Genomic DNA, 21,300 nt, shown 5'->3' with positions numbered 1-21,300 from the left:
TCTCTTGCATTTCAAAGATGATGGTACAAAAAAATACAAAAAAACACATGTTTTTTTCTTTGTATTATCTTTTACCAGATATAATGTTTTATATTCTCCAACATTAATTTAGCATTTCCACAAACTTCAAAGTGTTTCCTTTCAAATGGTATCAAGAATATGCATATCCTTGCTTCAGGTCTTGAGCTACAGATAGTTAGATTTGGGTATGTCATTTTAGGATTTTCAAAAGGGGCGGATCCTTTTAAAACTTGATTAAGATTTGATCCGATTAAATTAATGTTTTAAACCTGGGTCGGAAGAGAGAGGCTACTGTTTAGCCTAGACTAGTCTCGCCTTCTCTGAATTTAGACTACGTACATGCTTTGCGTGACGGAAGAGACTATATCAAGTGCGTGGTCTATCCAAAAAATATTACTGAGTGGAGTCTGTCTCACTAACGAACAATTAAGCTACTTTTAGGCTACTGTACTTGATTGAAGACAATACTAAATGGAAGACCAGACTGTAAAGACCTCACCCTCGTGTTATATGCTAAAATAACGCTACTACAGTTTCAAGTAATTAATTGCCGAGAACCAAGACTCAAAAAAGCATGAGTCTACTCGCGCTCTTTGCAGTCTTTTTAGGACTATTTTTTCCGGTGAAAGCTTCGGACGTTTCCCACAAACCTAGAGTGACATTGACAGACAAAGGTAAGTTAAGCATTTCATTTTAAATCAGTAGTACAATTGTTGAAAGATTAGGCCTATTAGGAGACGATTTATATTCAATACTAAAATATCTGGAGGAAAAGTGTCTTGAGTCCACAATAGCCAAAAGGACCCGACTCTCTTTGAGTACTCTTTCTCTCATAATTTTTGAACTGTGCTATCAAAGACCAGACTATTATCATAGACCAGACGTAACATATTAAAAGTAAATCCCAGACATTCAAATTAGTACGTTATATATGTTTGGTATGTTTACATAAGACCAGTGGCGATTTTAGCAGTGGCCTAAAGTACTTTAAGAATAAAATCGTTTTTTTGGGAATGTGTACTTTCCTTTACTATTTATATTTTTTTACCAAATTTTCTTCACTGCATTCCTAAAGAAATTGTGGTACTTTTTACTCTATACATTTTACCTGATACCCAAAAGTACTCGTTACATTTTGACTGCTTAGTCAAATTCACACACTTATCAAGAGAACATCCCTGGTCATCCCTACTGCCTCTGATCTGGCGGACTCACTAAACACAATTGCTTTGTAAACAATGTCTGAATGTTGGTTTAGTGACCCTGGCTATCTGTAAATAAAAATAAATGTACAAAATTGTGCCGTCTGGTTTGCTTATTATAAGGATTTGTTTTTATTATTCAAACTTTTCCTTTTGTTAAGTATATTTGAGCAACTACAGTTACTTTTGATACGTAAGTACAGTACCAGTCAAATGTTTGGATACACCTATTCAGTCCAGGGTTTTTCTTTATTTTCACTATTTTCTACATTTTAGAATAATAGTGAAGACATCAAAACTATGAAATAGCACATTAGGAATCATGTAGTAACCAAAAATGGTTAAACAAATCAAAATATATTTGAGATTTGACATTCTTCCAAGTAGCCACCCTTTGCCTTGATGACAGCTTTGCAGACTCTTGACATTCTCTCAGCCAACTTCATGAGGTAGTCACCTGGAATGCATTTCAATTAACAGGTGGCCTTGTTAAAAAATTGCGGAATTTCTTTCCATAATGTGTTTCAGCCAATCCGATGTGTTGTGACAAGGTAGGGTTGGTATAGAGAAGATGTCCATATTATGGCAAGAACAGCTCAAATAAGCAAAGAAAAATGACAGTCCATCATTACATTAAGACATGAAGGTCAGTCAATCCGGAAAATTTCAAGAACTTTTGAAGTTACTTCAAGTGCAGTTGAAAAAACCATCAAGCGCTATGATGAAACTGTCTCTCATGAGGACCGCCACAGGAAATGAAGACCCAGAGTTACCTCTGCTGCAGAGAATAGGTTAGAGTTAACTGCACCTCAGATTGCAGCCCACATAAATGCTTCACAGAGTTCAAGTAACAGACACATCTCAACATCAACTGTTCAGAGGAGACTGCGTGAATCAGGCCTTCATGGTCAAATTGCTGCAAAGAAACCACTATTAAAAGACACCAATAAGAAGAAGAGACTTACTTGAGCCAAGAAACACGAACAATTAATATTTGAGCGGTGGAAATCTGTCCTTTGGTCTGTTGAGGCCACATTTGAGATTTTTGGTTCCAACCGCTGTGTCTTTGTGAGACGGATTATCTCTGCATGTGTGGTTCCCACCGTGAAGCATGGAGGAGGAGGTGTGATGGTGTGGGGGTGCTTTACTGGTGACACTGTCTGTGATTTATTTAGAATTCAAGGCACACTTGACCAGCATGGCTACCACAGCCTTCTGCAGCGATACACCATCCCATCTGCAGAGTGAAGGAAAAGCAGCCAGCAAGTGCTCAGCATATGTGGGAACTCCTTCAAAACTGTTGGAAAATCATTATATAACCCATGAAATAACACATGGAATCATGTAGTAACCAAAAAAAATGTTAAACAAATCTAAATATATTTGAGATTTGAGATTCTTTAAAGTAACCACCCTTCACTATTATTCTACAATGGAGAAAATATAAAAAATAAAGAAAAACCCTTGAATGAGTAGGTGTGTACAAACTTTTGACTGGTACTGTATATTTAAAACCAAATACTTTCAGACTTTAACTCAAAGTAGTATTTTACTGGATGACTTTCACTCTTACTGCAGTCATTTTCTATTAAGGTATCTTTACTTTTACTCAAGTATGACAAAAAAATTTTTTACCACCACCGGATTTTAGCATGTACAGCTTGGTAGGGCAAAAAACAAAAAAGATTGGGTGGATGAATGCCACTACACAACACAACACTAAACAATACATTATTGCACTATAACGGTGACAAATGGTGCCCACAAACTGTTAGGGCCTACATAAAGCTGTCCCAACAGCAGAGTCCCAACAGCAGTCCAAACACCTTCCCACTGCTACACCTGGCTATCAGCAAAACCTTGTCTGGCAGCGAAACAGTTTCTAATTTACTGATTTACTGCCTCATTTACTGCCTTTTAAAAAACCTAGCTGATATGCCTGACTTGCTTAAACAAATGTGATTTTTACTGACAATTGAGATTTACAAACAATGGCATAAGGCATCCGGAATTTCGATTAATGAGCGAGCTAGGACGGACGTAGTCAATATAACTATTTGTTCAGCACTTTTGAAATGTACAGCGACAGAATTCAGAACATGGGCCATTCTTAAAGTGTTCTCCCTGTACACCAAGTCAGAGCCGTATGATAAATAAAGGGTGCATATTAGCAGACAATGAAAGCTCTTACAACATTCAATAATTACATTTCTCTGAAACAGGTTATAGGCTACATGTGCACCACCAATTCAGAACAGTAGGCAAAATTAAGAGGTGAAAGGTGACCAAGTTATTAGTGTGAGGCACATGGGCTACTAACAGCTTACTACACAACATTCACTTAGTATTAGTTTTGAAGCTGCAGTATACATACAGTTGAAGTCGGCACCTTACATACACATTTAAACTCAGTTTTTCACAATTTCTGACATTTAATCATAGTAAAAATTCCCTGTCTTAGGTCAGTTAGGATCCCCACTTTATTTTAAGAATGTGAAATATCAGAATAATAGCAGAGAGAATGATTTATTTCAGCTTTTATTTCTTTCATCACATTCCCAGTGGGTCAGAAGTGTACATACACTCAATTAGTATTTGCTAGCATTGACTTTAAATTCTTTAACTTGGGCCAAACGTTCCGTGTAGCCTTCCACAAGCTTCCCACAATAAGTTGGGTTAATCTTTGGCCCATTCCTCCTGACAGAGCTGGTGTAACTGAGTCAGGTTGATAGGCCTCCTTGCTCGCACACGCTATTTCAGTTCTGCCCACAAATTTTCTATGGGATTGATGTCAGGGCTTTGTGATGGCCACTCCAATACCTTGACTTTGTTGTCCTTAAGCAATATTGCCACAACTTTGGAAGTATACTTGGGGTCATTATACATTTGGAAGACCCATTTGTGACCAAGCTTTAACTTCCTGACTGATGTCTTGAGATGCTGCTTCAATATATCCACATAATTTTCCTCCCTCGTGATGGCATCTATTTTGTGAAGTGCACCAGTCCCTCCTGCAGCAAAGCACTCCCACAACATGATACTGCCACCCCCGTGCTTCACTGTTGGGAGGGTGTTCTTTGGCTTGCAAGCCTCCCCCTTTTTCCTTCAAACATAACGATGGTCATTATGGCCAAACAGTTTTATCTTTGTTTCATCAGAACATAGGGCATTTCTCCAAAAAGTACGATCTTTGTCCCCATGTGCAGTTGCTAACCGGAGTCTGGCTTTTTTTATGGCAGTTTTGTAGCAGTGGCTTCTTCCTTGCTGAGCGACCTTTCAGGTTATGTCGATATAGTACTCGTTTTACTATGGATATAGATACTTATACTCATATAGATACTCAAAACTTATTTTCCCAGTCGGAGCTTGTTTTTTCCCAGTTGTCTTGAACTCACTGAAGTCAGATTTCCCAGTTCTGAGTTAACAGTTGTTTTGAGCGCTCCAGAAATCATGTTGAAAAGAGAACCTTAAACTGAGAATTGGAACCATACATCCACACATTGGGACCACACATCCACACATCCAGTGATTGCTTTGCAATGCTTGCAGTTAGCCACTGATTCCTTCCAAACCACTCAGTGTTGACTTTGCGATTTCCAACTTCTTGTGTAATGTAATGTATATGTAATGCTGGTAATGGGTGCACCTCAGCCACGCTCAAGGTCCTAAACGATATCTTAACCGCCATCGATAAGAAACAATACTGTGCAGCCGTATTCGGCTCTGTCAATCCCCACATCCTCATCGGCAGACTCGACAGCCTTGGTTTCTCAAATGATTGCCTCGCCTGGTTCACCAACTACTTCTCTGATAGAGTTCAGTGTGCCAAATCGGAGGGTCTGCTGTCCGGACCTCTGGCAGTCTCTATGGGGGTGCCACAGGGTTCAATTCTTGGACTGACTCTCTTCTCTGTATACATTTAATTTATTTTACCTTTATTTAACTAGGTAAGTCAGTTAAGAACAAATTCTTATTTTCAATGACGGCCTAGGAACAGTGGGTTAACTGCCTGCTCAGGGACAGAACGACAGATTTGTACCTTGTCAGCGCGGAGGTTTAAACTTGCAACCTTCTGGTTACTAGTTACTAGACCAACGCTCTAACCACTAGGCTACCCTGCCGCCCACATCAATGATGACGCTCTTGCTGCTGGTGAGTCTCTGATCCACCTCTACACAGACGACATCATTCTGTATACTTCTGGTCCTTATTTGGATGCTGTGTTAACAACCCTCCAGGCAAGCTTCAATGCCATACAACTCTCCTTCAGTGGCCTCCAATTGCTCTTAAATACAAGTAAAACTAAATGCATGCTCTTCAACCGATCGCTGCCTGTACCTGCCCGCCTGTCCAACATCACTACTCTGGACGGCTCTGACTTAGAATACGTGGACAACTACAAATACCTAGGTGTCTGGTTAGACTGTAAACTCTCCTTCCAGACCCACACCAATCCAAAGTTAAATCTAGAATTGGCTTCCTATTTCGCAACAAAGCATCCTTCACTCATGCTGCCAAACATACCCTTGTAAAACTGACCATCCTACCAATCCTCGATTTCGACGATGTAATTTACAAAATAACCTCCAATACCCTACTCAACAAATTGGATGCAATCTATCACAGTGCCATCTGTTTTGTCACCAAAGCCCCATATACCACCCACCATTGCGACCTGTACGCTCTCATTGGCTGGCCCTCGCTTCATACTCTGGCTCCATGTCATCTACAAGACCCTGCTAGGTAAAATCCCCCCTTATCTCAGCTCGCTGGTCCCCATAGCATCACCCACCTGTAGCACGCGCTCCAGCAGGTATACATACCTCTCTGGTCACCCCCAAAACCAGTTATTTCTTTGGCCGCCTCTCCTTCCAGTTCTCTGCTACCAATGACTGGAACGAACTACAAAAATCTCTGAAACTGGAAACACTAATCTCCCTCACTAGCTTTAAGCACCAGCTGTCAGAGGAGCTCACAGATTACTGCACCTGTACATAGCCCACCTATAATTTAGCCCCAACAACTACCTCTTTCCCTACTGTATTTATTTTATTTATTTATTTATTTATTTTTGCTCCTTTGCACCCCATTATTTTTATTTCTACTTTGCACATTTTCCACTGCAAATCTACCATTCCAGTGTTTTACTTGCTATATTGTATTTACTTTGCCACCATGGCCTTTTTTTGCCTTTACCTCCCTTATCTCACCTCATTTGCTCACATCGTATATAGACTTGTTTCTACTGTATTATTGACTGTATGTTTGTTTTACTCCATGTGTAACTCTGTGTCGTTGTATGTGTCGAACTGCTCTGCACCGATACATTTTATCTATAATTTCTCTCCATTATTTCTCTTCATATGACAAGGATTAAAAAGGATTTACTAGTAGGTTGTCAATTTGATTCATGATGATGACTGCTAGCTAAGATTTTGAAAGTATGATGTTGACATGATCAGTCCAATCAAAGTTAATGTATATATAAAGTAATATGATGTAATTGTATCTGTGGCCAATAACCTTGAACCTTGGATGGGCACTTCTAATGTAACTCTATTGCAGTACCCAAGGGGCTTGTATTTTAGAGCTCTACCCTTAGATTTGGCAGTGACCTAGTGTCCCCATGAGTGGCAGAACACTGAGCCAATCACGGCGCAATTAGAGACCATTACCAACGCTCCGTATTTAACGGAGTGTTGGTAATGGGCTGAAACACCTGCATTTTGGAGCTGCCTTACGCAAGAAAGCAGAAAAGAGACCATGTTTGTATGGAGGCTTTATTGACTCAATGATTTAATATAAATAAATAATACTCTGCCCCACCTGCCCTGAATGACGACCCTCCACTGCATAAGACGGAAGGTTACTCAAGGCAGAAACAAAATGAGGGTGGGTGGATGTATAACACGAATGTCTAGCAACCCAAAGGTTGCATCTTCTAATCTCATCACATACAACTTTAGCGTTTTAGCAACTTTAGCATTTTAGCAACTTTAGCTAGCTAACCTAACTACTAAACCTAACCTTAACCCCTAGCCTAGCTAACGTAAGACAGCTAGCAAACATTAGCTTAGCTACCTAGCCATCCCTAGCTAACATTAGCCACTACAAATTGGAATTTGTAACATATCATACATTTAGAAAATCGTAAGAAGTTGTACATTTTACAAATTCGTAACATTTTGGACGAATTGCAGTTTGTAACATATTGTACAATTGAAATTTGTAATGTATCATACGAAAATTAATACATACCATACGAAATGTAACATATACTAAATGGAGTGTCTCGGATTTACGTACAGAATAATACGAAATGCTCTGAGACCAGGTTGCAAAGACAGTATAGTACCAAGATAGACCACTGACCGTTGTTTCAAATGGGAACAAATGAGTCATAGTGGGCAGAACAAGCATGGAGGTGGGCAGAGCAAAGCACGAACTAGCGGGATCCTATCGGCGTGTTCTAGCATGCATGTTCGTATTTCCATTAGGGAACGCCTACTCTGTGAAGTGTAACTCAATTTGCCTTTGCACTCCTTTTAAAAACAGGAACTGTTTGGAACACCTGCTCTTTCCATGACATAGACTGACCAGGTGAAAGCTAGGATCCCTTATTAATGGGATCAATCATGGTTTCCAAGAAGTTATCCTAGTTCCAGAAGTTCCAGAGTGTAATCTCAATGAGCACATTTTTGCATGAACATATGTCCAGTCATATGTTTTCTTAATTATTTATATCTCTTTGTCCTCAGATGTGAGCTTCCTAAGAATCCACCTGTCTGGGAATAACAGCCGTATAGAGCTCTTGCACGGCCCTCATGACAACATAGTATATGCTACAGGCAGCATAAACCTGTTCCAGACAAACTTCCACAGTTCTATGACCTCTACAATGGTAGTATGACTGAGTTACATACCCTTACTGCAAACCTTACTTGCGTATTGTTTTGCTTTGTATTGATTTAGCTCTATTCAGGTTGTGCTCTAAGTAGGATTGTCCAATACAGTTGCTGTAATGTAATTGATGGGAATAACAGAGGGAGGGTTATTGATATTTTTACAGTAAATATTTAGCTAAACAGTCCTTCCCCTCTTACATGCTGTAGACTAGATTACGTTGAAATGGATGTATTGAACATTGTACTGATGGGTTTGGATTTCTGAGCTTTAACTATTATTAATCATTAGTCCTAATAGAGACATGACGGGTGCCATAGCCCAGAGTTTACACCAGGAGATGTCTGTAGGAGGAAATGTTATGGTGGGTGTAATTAAGCTTGGGAGGGGCTGAGTGCAGGGAAAACAGTCACATGTGGCAGTACTGATAAGGGGATCAAGGTCAGGTCACGTTATGGGAAAAGGAACCGTTTATTGCCAATATTACTTAGTGTCCTGCCTAGCAATAAAGATGCAATGTTTAGCGAGAAGGAGGAGACTCAACCCAAAGTGGGGTACATATGCTACCACTATTGTAACCTTGTCTTTGTCGATTCAGCTGTTCGATCCTTTGGGAAGAATGAAGTTGGTTTAAGCTTTCGTAGTGTCCGTCGAGTTCTTACTCTGATAATTAGAACCTAATAGTACTCTACATGTACAGATGTAGGATCTTACTTTTATCACTATGTCGTTGCTGCACAGCAGGAAATGCAAACCTGTTGTATATTCAAGGTTTAAAAAGGCTTTTAAAGTTTGTAATTTCCGCTTTAAAATGTCACTTGATTTACCCTAAAGAAAAATGTATCAACACCTACATAAAATGTCCATTAATTATTATCCACATAATAATTCACGTCCTGTTGCTGCATGAGTATTTTCCTGCTCTATTAAACTGGCTCAAATGAAGATCCTACATCTGTACCTATACAATGTTTTTAATGATTGCCTTTGCAGGGTCCTGTGTTTGGAGAGGGTTGTAGAAGTAATGATCCCACATCACCAGTGAGTATCATGTAAAGATGAGAGGATGTTGGTTTTATAGTACAGTTCATTACTAAAGTTACACATAGAATATTTTGTATACAACCAGTTCTGTTTTGTCCTTCAGGACTGTCACTATAACATCACTGTTTTATGCAAGACTAAAGATCCAAACCAACTGTTCCTGTGTGGAACCAATGGACAACAACACACATTGTGCTGTTACATGGTATGGGACATACTTTTCATTATAAAAGTATACATTACTTTTCATGGTACCATTTTGCCATTGGCATGTTAACACAAAACGATTCCACTGTAGAACCCATCAGACGACCCGTTTAACTGCACTCGATCCAAGGCCATCCAAGACATTAAACAACACATAAATGAAAGAGAGCCATCGCTCCTCATTGGTGAGGAAAATGTCTAAATGGAAAACATTACCCTATAATATGACCTAATGTTCATGAGTGGTTATTGAGCTAATGTGTTGTGTCTCCAGGTTCTCCTGAGGTAGAGCAGTTCTACACCACTCACTCAGGCACAGAGCGTTCCGTGGGGATCAACAGGTTCGGGAAGAAGAAGCTATGGACAGAAAACAGTGGAACAGGTATGGAACAGGGCGAGAGAACAAGACATGGCCTGACATTGTTTTGCGTAGTACTGTATATCTGATCAGACTGTCCATGGACTGTCATTATTTCTCCTGTTCTTTTCCTTAGAACAGAGATATGTGAGTTTGGTGGCTAGCGGGCATAGAGAGGATCGTCTGCAGGACAGACTATATGCTTTCTACATAGAGAAGAACCGAGACCCGTGTTTGGGCTGTGATCTCTGGGTTCCCTGGGTTGCTCAAGTCTGCATGGTAAGCACCACAGGAGGTTGGTGGCACCTTAATTGGGGAGGACGGGCTTGTGGTAATAACTGCAGTGGAATCAGTGGAATGCTTTTAAATATATCAAACACATGGTTTCCAAGTGTTTTAATGCCATTCCATTTGCTCCGTTCCGGCCATTATTATGAGCCGTTCTCCCCAGCAGCCTCCACTGGTAAGCACTACATACTGTAGAACATGAATCATGCTTGCACTGTATGTAATCACCAGTGTTGCAGTTCAGAAAATATTTGTAGATCTTTCATATGTGGTACCACTCCATTTCTGCCCATTTAAGCCCTTAATTAAGACTAATTCCATTGGGGTCTCCTTGAGTGGTGTGTGCACTGCCCACTGTGATTATCTTAGCATGTCTGTGGTTGCATGTGTGTTCCAGGCTGATCTTGGAGGGCCCAAGTCTTATCTGCAGTTCAGGTGGACCTCCAAGCTGAGTGCCAGGCTCTTCTGTGGAGACCATGACAGCAGGCTGTACTTCACCCAGCTAGTGGACGTGAACACTGTTCTGGCAGAGAGGTGGCAGGATACCAGGGTCTATGCACTCTTCAGGAATGGCTGGTAGGACGACATACTTTAGATAGTTCAGAATGGGCCTTAGTAACATACACAATAACAACACAACAGGAGCTGGTAGCAGGGACTCGTAGTACAGTTTATGACATGATGTTGCAGTGGATAGTTGAAACTTGCTGAGCTCTGTGTCTATCCCTAGGGGTATGAGTGCTGTATGTGTCTACACCATAGAAGATATTGACCATATCTTTAAAACCTCCAACTTCACTGGGCACACGGGGTCCGTTCCAAGCCCACGACCTGGGGAGGTATGCTAAACAATATACTCAACAATATGACTTTCTAGTCAGCGCTACTCCTTTACTCTGTATGTCTACAATATTGGACTGTATTCTGTGTATGTCTTCGTATGTTGAAGTATACATACGTGTCCATCCTCTTGTAGTGTGTTAAAGACAGTACTAAACTCCCCATGGAAGTCCTGAAGATGGTGGACAAGGTTTTAGAGATGAAGGAGGGGGTCACCAGTGGGCCTCTCCTGGTCACTCACCAGTATTACCACCACATCCGCGTGGACAGAGTCCAAGGCAAAGGGAATGTCCTGTTTCTGTCTCTAGGTGAGAAGTTTTGATCTCTAGACAATGAATCAGAAATGATCAGTCTGAAAGGAATGACGGGAAACCTTATGTTTGGAGACCTTTAACATAGACCCCTTATGACCCTGCAGCAAGTGATGATAAGGAGCCATATTGTGTATATATGTACAGTATATTTATAGGAATGTGGATGAGATGAGAAAGTTTCCATCTTATACTCACACCAGTTTCAAGAGACAGAGGCTTTCAGAAGGTTGAAATACTATTGACCATATATGGTACTACAAGGTGTAAAGTGACACTTTATTTTCACGCTGTAAGGTGTAGTAAAAGCCTGTCAACAGTTTATTTTGAAGTTTAAAAAAGAGAGCTAAGGGGAAGTATACTCTTATCACACTGTGCTGCGAGTCTTTGCCAAGCCACAGTTCATTTCCCTTCATGGCACACATAGACTTATGCAATCAACCCTAACTTGAGATGAATGCTTGCAAAACAGTTTGTAGGGTGTGTCAGAGACGTACAAACTGGACATGAGACTGATGAATGTAATTGAAGTACAGTATCGGATGCATTACTGTAGCAATAGTCATAGATACTCATAAATATAGCCCAGCATGCATCTGCATCTGTACTGTGAGTGGTGTAATATGACTAGAGGATGTCTCAACATTATGATGAAACATTAACTATTGTGTGTGTGTTATGCTTAAATGACTGTGTTGACATTTCTTACACACTTATTTTTGTAATGTTTGACTCTCACTCATATCCTCAATGATGAATGACTGCTGTTTGACACTGGCTGTGTGTGTGTGTGTGTGTGTGTGTGTGTGTGTGTGTGTGTGTGTGTGTGTGTGTGTGTGTGTGTGTGTGTGTGTGTGTGTGTGTGTGTGTGTGTGTGTGTACACTAGAGAATGGAGGGATTCATAAGGTTCTGGAGAGGGATGGTCAAGTCTTCGTCATCGCTGAGTTACAACCTTTTAACTACAGCGCACACATCCTCAGTATGATGTTGCACTCCTCCACGGTGAGTCAAGGAACACAGCCCACACCGAAACCTCCCCTTTGAGATCCAACAATGGTAGCAATGTAGTAATGAGACATGGAGTGGAATAGACAGAGTCAAAGAGATCCTTTTCAAACCATGTTTTAACATGTGTATCAGTTACTTGATCACGGCTGAACATTTGATGTTTGAACTGTAGATGTTGCTGTCCTTAAAATGCATTCCATCTGCGTATCATTTGATGGCATTGTGGATTTAGTTGGATAATAAGTATTGGCCACAGGTTTGAAATCACATGCCTTATTCAAATACACAGAATGTTGTAGGCTGTTGCTAACGTTATATCCATCTCCAATGCGCCCACATTGGAAGGTGGTTTCCAAAATCCGAACACAATACGCCCCAGAGGTCTGAACGGGATGGGAGGGACACTAGACAGCAATCCAAGATGGCGTAGCAGTCAGACGTCTTTGTCCAGTTGTGTCCCTTGTATATATATTTTTACATCTTTTTCTTTGCATATCTTTTAAAAATATTTTCCTAAACCTCTAAATACTCTCCTGCAACCTGCCTCACCCAATGTGGCGTGGATCTGCTTTTTTTCTCTAAAGTATTTCGATTTATTTCGGATCTGGAATCGCTCAACTGAAGCTAGCCAGCTAACTAGTTACCAGCTATCAGTCAGCAAACCATTGCTAGCGGTCATCAGCAAACCTTTAGCTCGGGAAAGCTCTCGCCAGTATGAACAACGTGACTCAAACCAGAGCATAACGGACCTATTTTTTTTTCTTTTCTTTTTTTCTTCATATCCCCGGATTCCTACCGCAAACTCTGAACATTTTCACCTGGATAGCTAACCGCAATCCCGGGTGACTACTCCTGGCTAGCGTTTCCATCCTGGAGCAAGCAACAATTAGCCTGAAGCTAGCCCGGCTAGGGCTCCTGTGCTACCACCGAAGCCCACTCCTGGGCTACAATATCCGGACCCCTTCTACTGCCGATCGGCGGAACCCCACCAATCCTCTACTTCTAGAATACCGACATAATCTGCCCGAGGATTCCAACAAGCCCCTAAGGTGCGATGTCCGCTGAAGGTCCATTCTGCTAACTGCGGCCTGCTAGCTACCTAGAGCTACTTGGAACCCTACTAATCCACGACTGGTCTATCAACGTCACCGCACGAAGATGCAAAAACAGACTTACATCCATTGCGACGTCCCCCAAAGGCCCTTCTGCTAACTGCTAGCATGCTTGCCCCGGTCTGCTAACTGCTAGCTTGCTAGCCCGGTGTGCTAACTGCTAGCTTGCTTGCCCCAGTCTGCTAACTGCTTGCTTGCTAGCCCTGGTCTGCTAACTGCTAGTGTGTTTAGCCCCGGCCTACTAACTGTTAGCTTGTTAGCATCGGCCTGATAACTGTCTGAATCGCCGTGTCCCCAGTCAGCCCAACCACTCACTGGACCCATATGTTCACTTGGCTACGCATGCCTTTCTCTAATATCAAATTGCCTCGTCCATTACTGTCCTGGTTAGTGATTACTGTCTTATTTCACTGTAGAGCCTCTAGCTCTGCTCAATATGCCTTAAACAACCATGTTGTTCCACCTCCTACATATGCGATGACATCACCTGGTTTAAACGTCTCTAGAGACTATATCTCTCTCATCATTACTCAATGCCTAGGTTTACCTCCAATGTACTCACATCCTACCTTACCTTTGTCTGTACACTATGCCTTGAATCTATGCTATCATGCCCAGAAACCTGCTCCTTTTACTCTCTGTTCCGAACGTGCTAGACGGCCAGTTCGTGTAGCCTTTAGCCGTACACTTCTCCTACTTCTCCTCTGTTCCTCTGGTGATGTAGACGTTAATCCAGGTCCTGCAGTGCCTAGCTCCACTCCCACTCCCCAGGTACTCTCATTTGTTGACTTCTGTAACTGTAAAAGCCTTGGTTTCATGCATGTTAACATTAGAAGCCTACTCCCTAAGTTTGTTTTACTCACTGCTTTAGCACACTCTGCCAACCCGGATGTCTTAGTTGTGTCTGAATCCTGGCTTAGGAAAACCACCAAAAACCCTGAAATCCCCAACCCTAACTCGTAACATTTTCCGCCGAGATAGAATGCCAAAGAGGGCGGTGTTGCAATCTACAGCAAAGATAGCCTGCAGAGTTCTCTATTACTATCCAAGACTGTACCCAAACAGTTCAAGCTTCTACTTCTAAAAATTCACCTTTCCAGAAACAAGTCTTTCAATGTTGCCGCTTGCTATAGACAACCCTCTGCCCCCAGCTGTGCCCTCGACACCATATGTGAATTGATTGTCCCCCATCTATCTTCTGAGCTCGTGCTACTAGGTGACCTAAACTGGGACATGCTTAACACCCCGGCCATCCTACAATCTAAGCTTGATGCCCTCAATCTCACACAAATGATCAATGAACCTAACAGGTACAACCCCAAATCTGTAAACATGGGCATCCTCATAGATATCATCCTAACTAACTCGCCCTCCAAATACACCTCTGCAGTTTTCAATCAAGATCTCAGCGATCACTGCCTCATTGCCTGCATCCGTAATGGGTCTGTGACCAAACGACCACCCCTCATCACTGTCAAACGCTCCCTAAAACACTTCTGTGAGCAGGCCTTTCTAATCAACCTGGCTGGGGTATCCTGGAATGACATTGACCTCATCCTGTCAGTAGATGATGCCTGGTTATTCTTTAAAAGTGCCTTCCTCACCATCTTAAATAAGCATGCCTCATTCAAAAAATGTAAAACTAGGAATAGATAGTCCTTGGTTCACTCCAGACCTGTCTGCCCTTGACCAGCACAAAAATATCCTGTGGCGTTCTGCATTAGCATTGAATAGCCCCCGTGATATGCAACTTTTCAGGCAAGTTAGGAACAAATATACACAAGCTAAGGCTAGCTTTTTCAAACAGAAATTTGCATCCTGTAGTACAAACTCGAAAAAGTTCTGGGACACTGTAAAGTTCATGGAGAATAAGAGCACCTCCTCCCAGCTGCCCACTGCTCTGAGGCTAGGAAACACTGTTACCACCGATAAATCCACTATAATTGAGAATTTCAATAAGCATTTCTCTATGGCTGGTCATGCTTTCCACCTGGCTACCCCTACCCAGGTCAACTGCCCGGCACCCTCCACAGCAACCCGCCAAAGCCCCCACCATTTCTCCTTCACTCAAATCCAGATAGCTGATGTTCTGACAGAGCTGCAAAATCTGGACCCCTACAAATCAGCCGGGCTAGACAATCTGGACCCTCTCTTTCTAAAATGATCTGCCGAAATTGTTGCAACCCCTATTACTAGCCTGTTCAACCTCTCTTTCGTATTGTCTGAGATTCCCAAAGAAAGCTGCCGCGGTCATCCCCCTCTTCAAAGGGGGTGACACTCTAGATCCAAACTGCTACAGACCTATATCTAGCCTACCCTGTCTTTCTAAGGTCTTCGAAAGTCAAGTTGACAAACAGATTACCAACCATTTCGAATCCCACCGTACCTTCTTCGCTATGCAATCTGGTTTCAGAGTTGGTCATGGGTGCACGTCAGCCACGCTCAAGGTCCTAAATGACATCTTAACCTTCATTGACCTGGCCAAGGCTTTCGACTCTGTCAATCACCACATTCTTATTGGCAGACTCGACAGCCTTGGTTTCTCAAATGATTGCCTCGCCTGGTTTACCAACTACATCTCTGATAGAGTTCAGTGTGTCAAATTGGAGGGCCTGTTGTTCGGACCTCTGGCAGTCTCTATGGGGGTGCTACAGGGTTCAATTCTCGGGCCGACTCTCTTCTCTATATACATCAATGATGTCGCTCTTGCTGCTGGTGATTCTCTGATCCACCTCTACGCAGACGACTCCATTCTGTATACTTCTGGTCCCTCTTTGGACACTGTGTTAACTAACCTCCAGACGAGCTTCAATGCCATACAACTCTCCTTTCGTGGCCTCCAACTGCTCTTAAATGCAAGTAAAACTAATGCATGCTATTCAATCGATCACTGCCCGCACCTGCCCGTCCGTCCAGCATCACTACTCTGGATGGCTCCGACTTAGAATACGTGGACAACTACAAATACCTAGGTGTCTGGCTAGACTGTAAACTCTCCTTCCAGACTCACATTAAGCATCTCCAATCCAAAATTAAATCTAGAAATGGCTTCCTATATTGCGACAAACATCCTTCACTCATGCTGCCAAACATACCCTCGTAAAACTGACCATCCTATCCTCGACTTCGGCGATGTCCTCTATAAAATAGCCTCCAACACTCTACTCAACAAATTGGATGCAGTCTATCACAGTGCCATCCTTTTTGTCACCAAAGCCCCATACATTACCCACCACTGCGACCTGTACGCTTTTGTTAGTTGGCCCTCGTTTCATACTCGTCGCCAAACCCACTGGCTACAGGTTATCTACAAGTCTCTGCTAGGTAAAGCCCCGCCTTATCTCAGCTCACTGCTCACCATAGCAGCACCCACTCGTAGCAAGGAGCTCCAGCAGGTATATCTCATTGGTCATCCCCAAAGCCAATTCCTCCTTTGGTCACCTTTCCCTTCACGTTCTCTGCTGCCAATGACTGGAACGAACTACAAAAATCACTGAAGCTGGAGACTCATATCTCCCTCACTAGCTTTAAGCACCAGCTGTCAGAGCAGCTCACAGATCACTGCACCTGTGCATAGCCCATCTGTAAACAGCCCATCTATCTACCTCATCCCCATACTGTATTTATTTATCTTGCTCCTTTGCACCCCAGTATCTCTACTTGCCCATTAATCTTCTGCACATCTACCATTCCAGTGTTTTATTGCTATATTGTAATTACTTCGCCACCATGGCCTATTTATTGCCTTAACCCCCTTATCTTACCTCATTTGCACTCACTCTATATAGACTTTTTGTTTTCTTTTTTTCTACTGTATTATTGACTGTATGTTTTGTTTATTCCATGTGTAACTCTGTGTTGTTGTATGTGTCGAATTGCTATGCTTTATCTTGGCCTGGTCACAATTGCAAATGAGAACATGTTCTCAACTAGCCTACCTGGTTAAATAAAGGTGAAATAAAAAATATAAAAAGACAGGGACAAATTCAACCATAACTATATTTATATCTCTATAATAATATTGTAGAAGAAGTGGTGTTCTAATTGTAATCCACTAACTTTCTTTTGCAGTCAAGTCATTGTTCCAGTATTTCCTGCAATGTACAGTGCCTTGCGAAAGTATTCGCCCCCCTTGAACTTTGCGACCTTTTGCCACATTTCATGCTTCAAACATAAAGATATAAAACTGTATTTTTTTGTGAAGAATCAACAACAAGTGGGACACAATCATGAAGTGGAACGACATTTATTGGATATTTCAAACTTTTTTAACAAATCAAAAACTGAAAAATTGGGCGTGTAAAATTATTCAGCCCCTTTACTTTCAGTGCAGCAAACTCTCTCCAGAAGTTCAGTGAGGATCTCTGAATGATCCAATGTTGACCTAAATGACTAATGATGATAAATACAATCCACCTGTGTGTAATCAAGTCTCCGTATAAATGCACCTGCACTGTGATAGTCTCAGAGGTCCGTTAAAAGCGCAGAGAGCATCATGAAGAACAAGGAACACACCAGGCAGGTCCGAGATACTGTTGTGAAGAAGTTTAAAGCCGGATTTGGATACAAAAAGATTTCCCCAGCTTTAAGCATCCCAAGGAGCACTGTGCAAGCGATAATATTGAAATGGAAGGAGTATCAGACCACTGCAAATCTACCAAGACCTGGCCGTCCCTCTAAACTTTCAGCTCATACAAGGAGAAGACTGATCAGAGATGCAGCCAAGAGGCCCATGATCACTCTGGATGAACTGCAGAGATCTACAGCTGAGGTGGGAGACTGTCCATAGGACAACAATCAGTCGTATATTGCACAAATCTGGCCTTTATGGAAGAGTGGCAAGAAGAAAGCCATTTCTTAAAGATATCCATAAAAAGTGTCGTTTAAAGTTTGCCACAAGCCACCTGGGAGACACACCAAACATGTGGAAGAAGGTGCTCTGGTCAGATTAAACCAAAATTGAACTTTTTGGCAACAATGCAAAACGTTATGTTTGGTGTAAAAGCAACACAGCTCATCACCCTGAACACACCATCCCCACTGTCAAACATGGTGGTGGCAGCATCATGGTTTGGGCCTGCTTTTCTTCAGCAGGGACAGGGAAGATGGTTAAAATTGATGGAAAGATGGATGGAGCCAAATACAGGACCATTCTGGAAGAAAACCTGATGGAGTCTGCAAAAGACCTGAGACTGGGACGGAGATTTGTCTTCCAACAAGACAATGATCCAAAACATAAAGCAAAATCTACAATGGAATGGTTCAAAAATAAACATATCCAGGTGTTAGAATGGCCAAGTCAAAGTCCAGACCTGAATCCAATCGAGAATCTGTGGAAAGAACTGAAAACTGCTGTTCACAAATGCTCTCCATCCAACCTCACTGAGCTCGAGCTATTTTGCAAGGAGGAATGGGAAAAAATGTCAGTCTCTCGATGTGTAAAACTGATAGAGGCATACCCCAAGCGACTTACAGCTGTAATCAGAGCAGAAGGTGGCGCTACAAAGTATTAACTTAAGGGGGCTGAATAATTTTGCAAGCCCAATTTTTCAGTTTTTGATTTGTTAAAAAAGTTTGAGATATCCAATAAATGTCGTTCCACTTCATGATTGTGTCCCACTTGTTGTTGATTCTTCACAAAATAATACAGTTTTATATCTTTATGTTTGAAGCCTGAAATGTGGCAAAAGGTCTCAAAGTTCAAGGGGGCCGAATACTTTCGCAAGGCACTGTAACTTTTTTGGTTCCAGGTAGAACTCTTTTGGGTTCCATGTAGAACTCTGTAATGGTTTTACATGGAACTCAAAAGGGTTCTACCTGGAACCAAAAAGGGTTCTTCGATGGGGACAACGGAAGAACCCTTTTAGGTTCTAGGTAGAACCCTTTTGAGTACTAATGTTTTTGTGGTGTTGTGTTCAAGGGGAAGCTGTATCTGGCCTCCAGCAGAGAGCTGGTTCAGATTGACCTGGGCAGCTGTGAGCAGTATGGAGCCCAGTGTGAAGACTGTGTCCTGGCCAGAGACCCTTACTGCGGCTGGGACGGCAATCACTGCACCACAGCTACAAAGTGAGACCAAGCGCAGCCTGCTTTCAGATTATAGCATTTGCTGTATAGATATTTAATGGTGATTTGAAAATATATTTCTCATTAATGGTTGCCGACATATTGCTTTCCTCTCTGTGTTTTCCTGTGAGCCTGTGAACCTTATTTTCCATCAGTTCAGCTCAACATGGCCTTGTTCAAACTAATGTGGTGTCAGATGAGGCCACGAAAACAAACAAAATAAAGTTCAAACAAATGTGATGTCAGATGAGGCATGAAAACAAACACAATATACTTCATTAGATTAAACGTAACAAGTCTGTCTGCAGTGTGTGTCAGTGGGAAATGTTAGTTCTCACTCTGATCCCCACCTGCTGTTAAAAGTATACTACACTTCCTCTCGTGTAGTCAAACGCTCTATGCACTGTGGTTTCAGTTCAGCTCTGCACTTTTAAATAACTATCACTCTGCCCACCACAAGGTAGACACCCTACTATACCATAGACCGGAATGAGGAACCTCTGAGAGAAAAGAGACATTCACTATTTTCTGGTTGAGTTGCTTGTTGAGACTCCTTAACTCATATGTGCTTGTCTTTTTACAGTAAGACAATTCAGGATGTGGAGAATGGGAACCATCAAGTATGCAGCAACATATCCAGAGGAGTTACTGCAAGTAAAGGTGTGTAGTGTGTTACAGCCACCCTTGTATAAATACAAAACCATTTATTATGACCATGTACTAAAGTAAAGGATGGAAACCATCCACAATGGTTAGCTATGGAAGTCTTAAAGCAATGTTTTGCTCTTAGTTTACTTTCCAAGGTCACCAGTTGGCGCTGCAGATGAAATCAGAATTCCTCTATCTTCAAAGTACTTCCTCAGTTGCCCAACCTTGTCCAGCCACGCTGAGTACAGCTGGAGGCACCATGGCAACACCACATCAACACCGTGCATCTCCACAGGGTCAGAGCACCAGTGTCTCCTGCTAATAGAGAGCATGGGCCCTGAGCAGCAGGGAACATACAGCTGTGTGTCTGAGGAGAGAGGCTACCACAGGACCCTGGTGCAATACAAGTTACAGCTAGACAGTGGGGCCACAGGCCTGGCCTCTCCCCGCTTGGCTTGTCTGGGTCTGGTACTAACACTGGTCCTGACTTTGCTCTGCTAGAATCAGCTCTGTGGGTTCTCACCCCAGCCCTATGGCCTAGCGGACTTGACTTGGACATGTCTGCACTTGTACTTTGGTCTTCCTTACACCCACGCTACCTCAAGAATAGTACATGACAGTCAACAGTCAAGTGACTGAGCCATTTCCTTTGTTTCTTTCACGATCAATTGGTCAAAAAACAGAACGCTGTAGAAGTTGAAGGAACTGCACTTGTGCTAAGTTAATGATTTATCTGGAGGAATTGGCCTTTATATATTTTATAATTATGCTCTGTTTTCCAATATGGAACTTTGCAGATGTTTCAAATATTTTATGTGACAATCTGAATGTATAGTATATTGCTAAAACACTTAAGTTTTAGACATTTTAGAAATATATATATATTTTCTTAACTTTTAAGTTTCATGCTAACAGCATGATAGTTGTAAATATATACAGTACCAGTTAAAAATGTGGACATTACAGGGGTTTTATTTATTTGTACTATTTTCTACATTGTAGAATTATAGTGAAGACATCAAAACTATGAAATAACACATATGGAATCAAAAAACGAAACTAATTTGGGCCAAGAAACATGCAATGGACATTAGACTGGTGGAAATCTATCCTTTTGCCTGATGGGTTCCAACTACCGTGTCTTTGTGAGACATGATCTCCGCATGTGTGGTTCCCACCGTGAAGCATGGAGGAGGAGTTGTGATGGTGCGGGGGTGCTTTGCTGGTGACACTGTCCGTGATTTATTTAGAGTTCAAGGCACCCTTAACCAGCATGGCTACCACAGCATTCTGC

General features: G+C 41.9%; 1 protein-coding gene across 2 annotated transcripts; it reads left to right on the top strand.

The window, feature by feature from the left end:
• Positions 1 to 278: 278 nt before the first annotated feature.
• Positions 279 to 21,055, top strand: LOC110526361 (semaphorin-7A). Of its 2 annotated transcripts, none has more exons than XR_002473936.2 (14): positions 279 to 695; positions 7,982 to 8,124; positions 9,120 to 9,167; positions 9,274 to 9,375; positions 9,469 to 9,562; positions 9,652 to 9,759; positions 9,872 to 10,014; positions 10,421 to 10,599; positions 10,754 to 10,862; positions 11,000 to 11,171; positions 12,062 to 12,177; positions 19,216 to 19,419; positions 19,942 to 20,018; positions 20,149 to 20,166. XR_002473936.2 is itself a non-coding variant. In XM_021607266.2 (14 exons), the coding sequence occupies exons 1-14, from the start codon at positions 596 to 598 to the stop codon at positions 20,505 to 20,507; spliced, it is 1,896 nt and encodes a 631-aa protein (XP_021462941.1). In that variant the 5' UTR covers positions 280 to 595; the 3' UTR covers positions 20,508 to 21,055. The 2 variants fall into 2 exon arrangements, 1 of the variants encoding a protein (XP_021462941.1); XM_021607266.2 differs by having other exon boundaries at positions 280 to 695; positions 19,216 to 19,361; positions 20,149 to 21,055.
• Positions 21,056 to 21,300: the final 245 nt, after the last annotated feature.

The sequence above is a fragment of the Oncorhynchus mykiss genome, chromosome 6 (genome assembly GCF_013265735.2).
Source record: "Oncorhynchus mykiss isolate Arlee chromosome 6, USDA_OmykA_1.1, whole genome shotgun sequence".
Taxonomy (NCBI): domain Eukaryota; kingdom Metazoa; phylum Chordata; class Actinopteri; order Salmoniformes; family Salmonidae; genus Oncorhynchus; species Oncorhynchus mykiss.
The sequence above is the reverse complement of the archived record's forward strand: the minus strand, read 5'-3'. Positions and strand labels throughout refer to the sequence as shown.

What these genes read in the sequence shown, in the direction of transcription:
- LOC110526361 (XM_021607266.2), top strand. Translation starts at nt 596, where the DNA reads ATGAGTCTACTCGCGCTCTTTGCAGTCTTTTTAGGACTATTTTTTCCG. An exon ending in ACACATTGTGCTGTTACATG is followed by an intron (nt 9,376 to 9,468) that starts GTATGGGACATA and finishes ATTCCACTGTAG; the next exon opens with AACCCATCAGACGACCCGTT. An exon ending in TGTCCTGTTTCTGTCTCTAG is followed by an intron (nt 11,172 to 12,061) that starts GTGAGAAGTTTT and finishes TGTGTACACTAG; the next exon opens with AGAATGGAGGGATTCATAAG.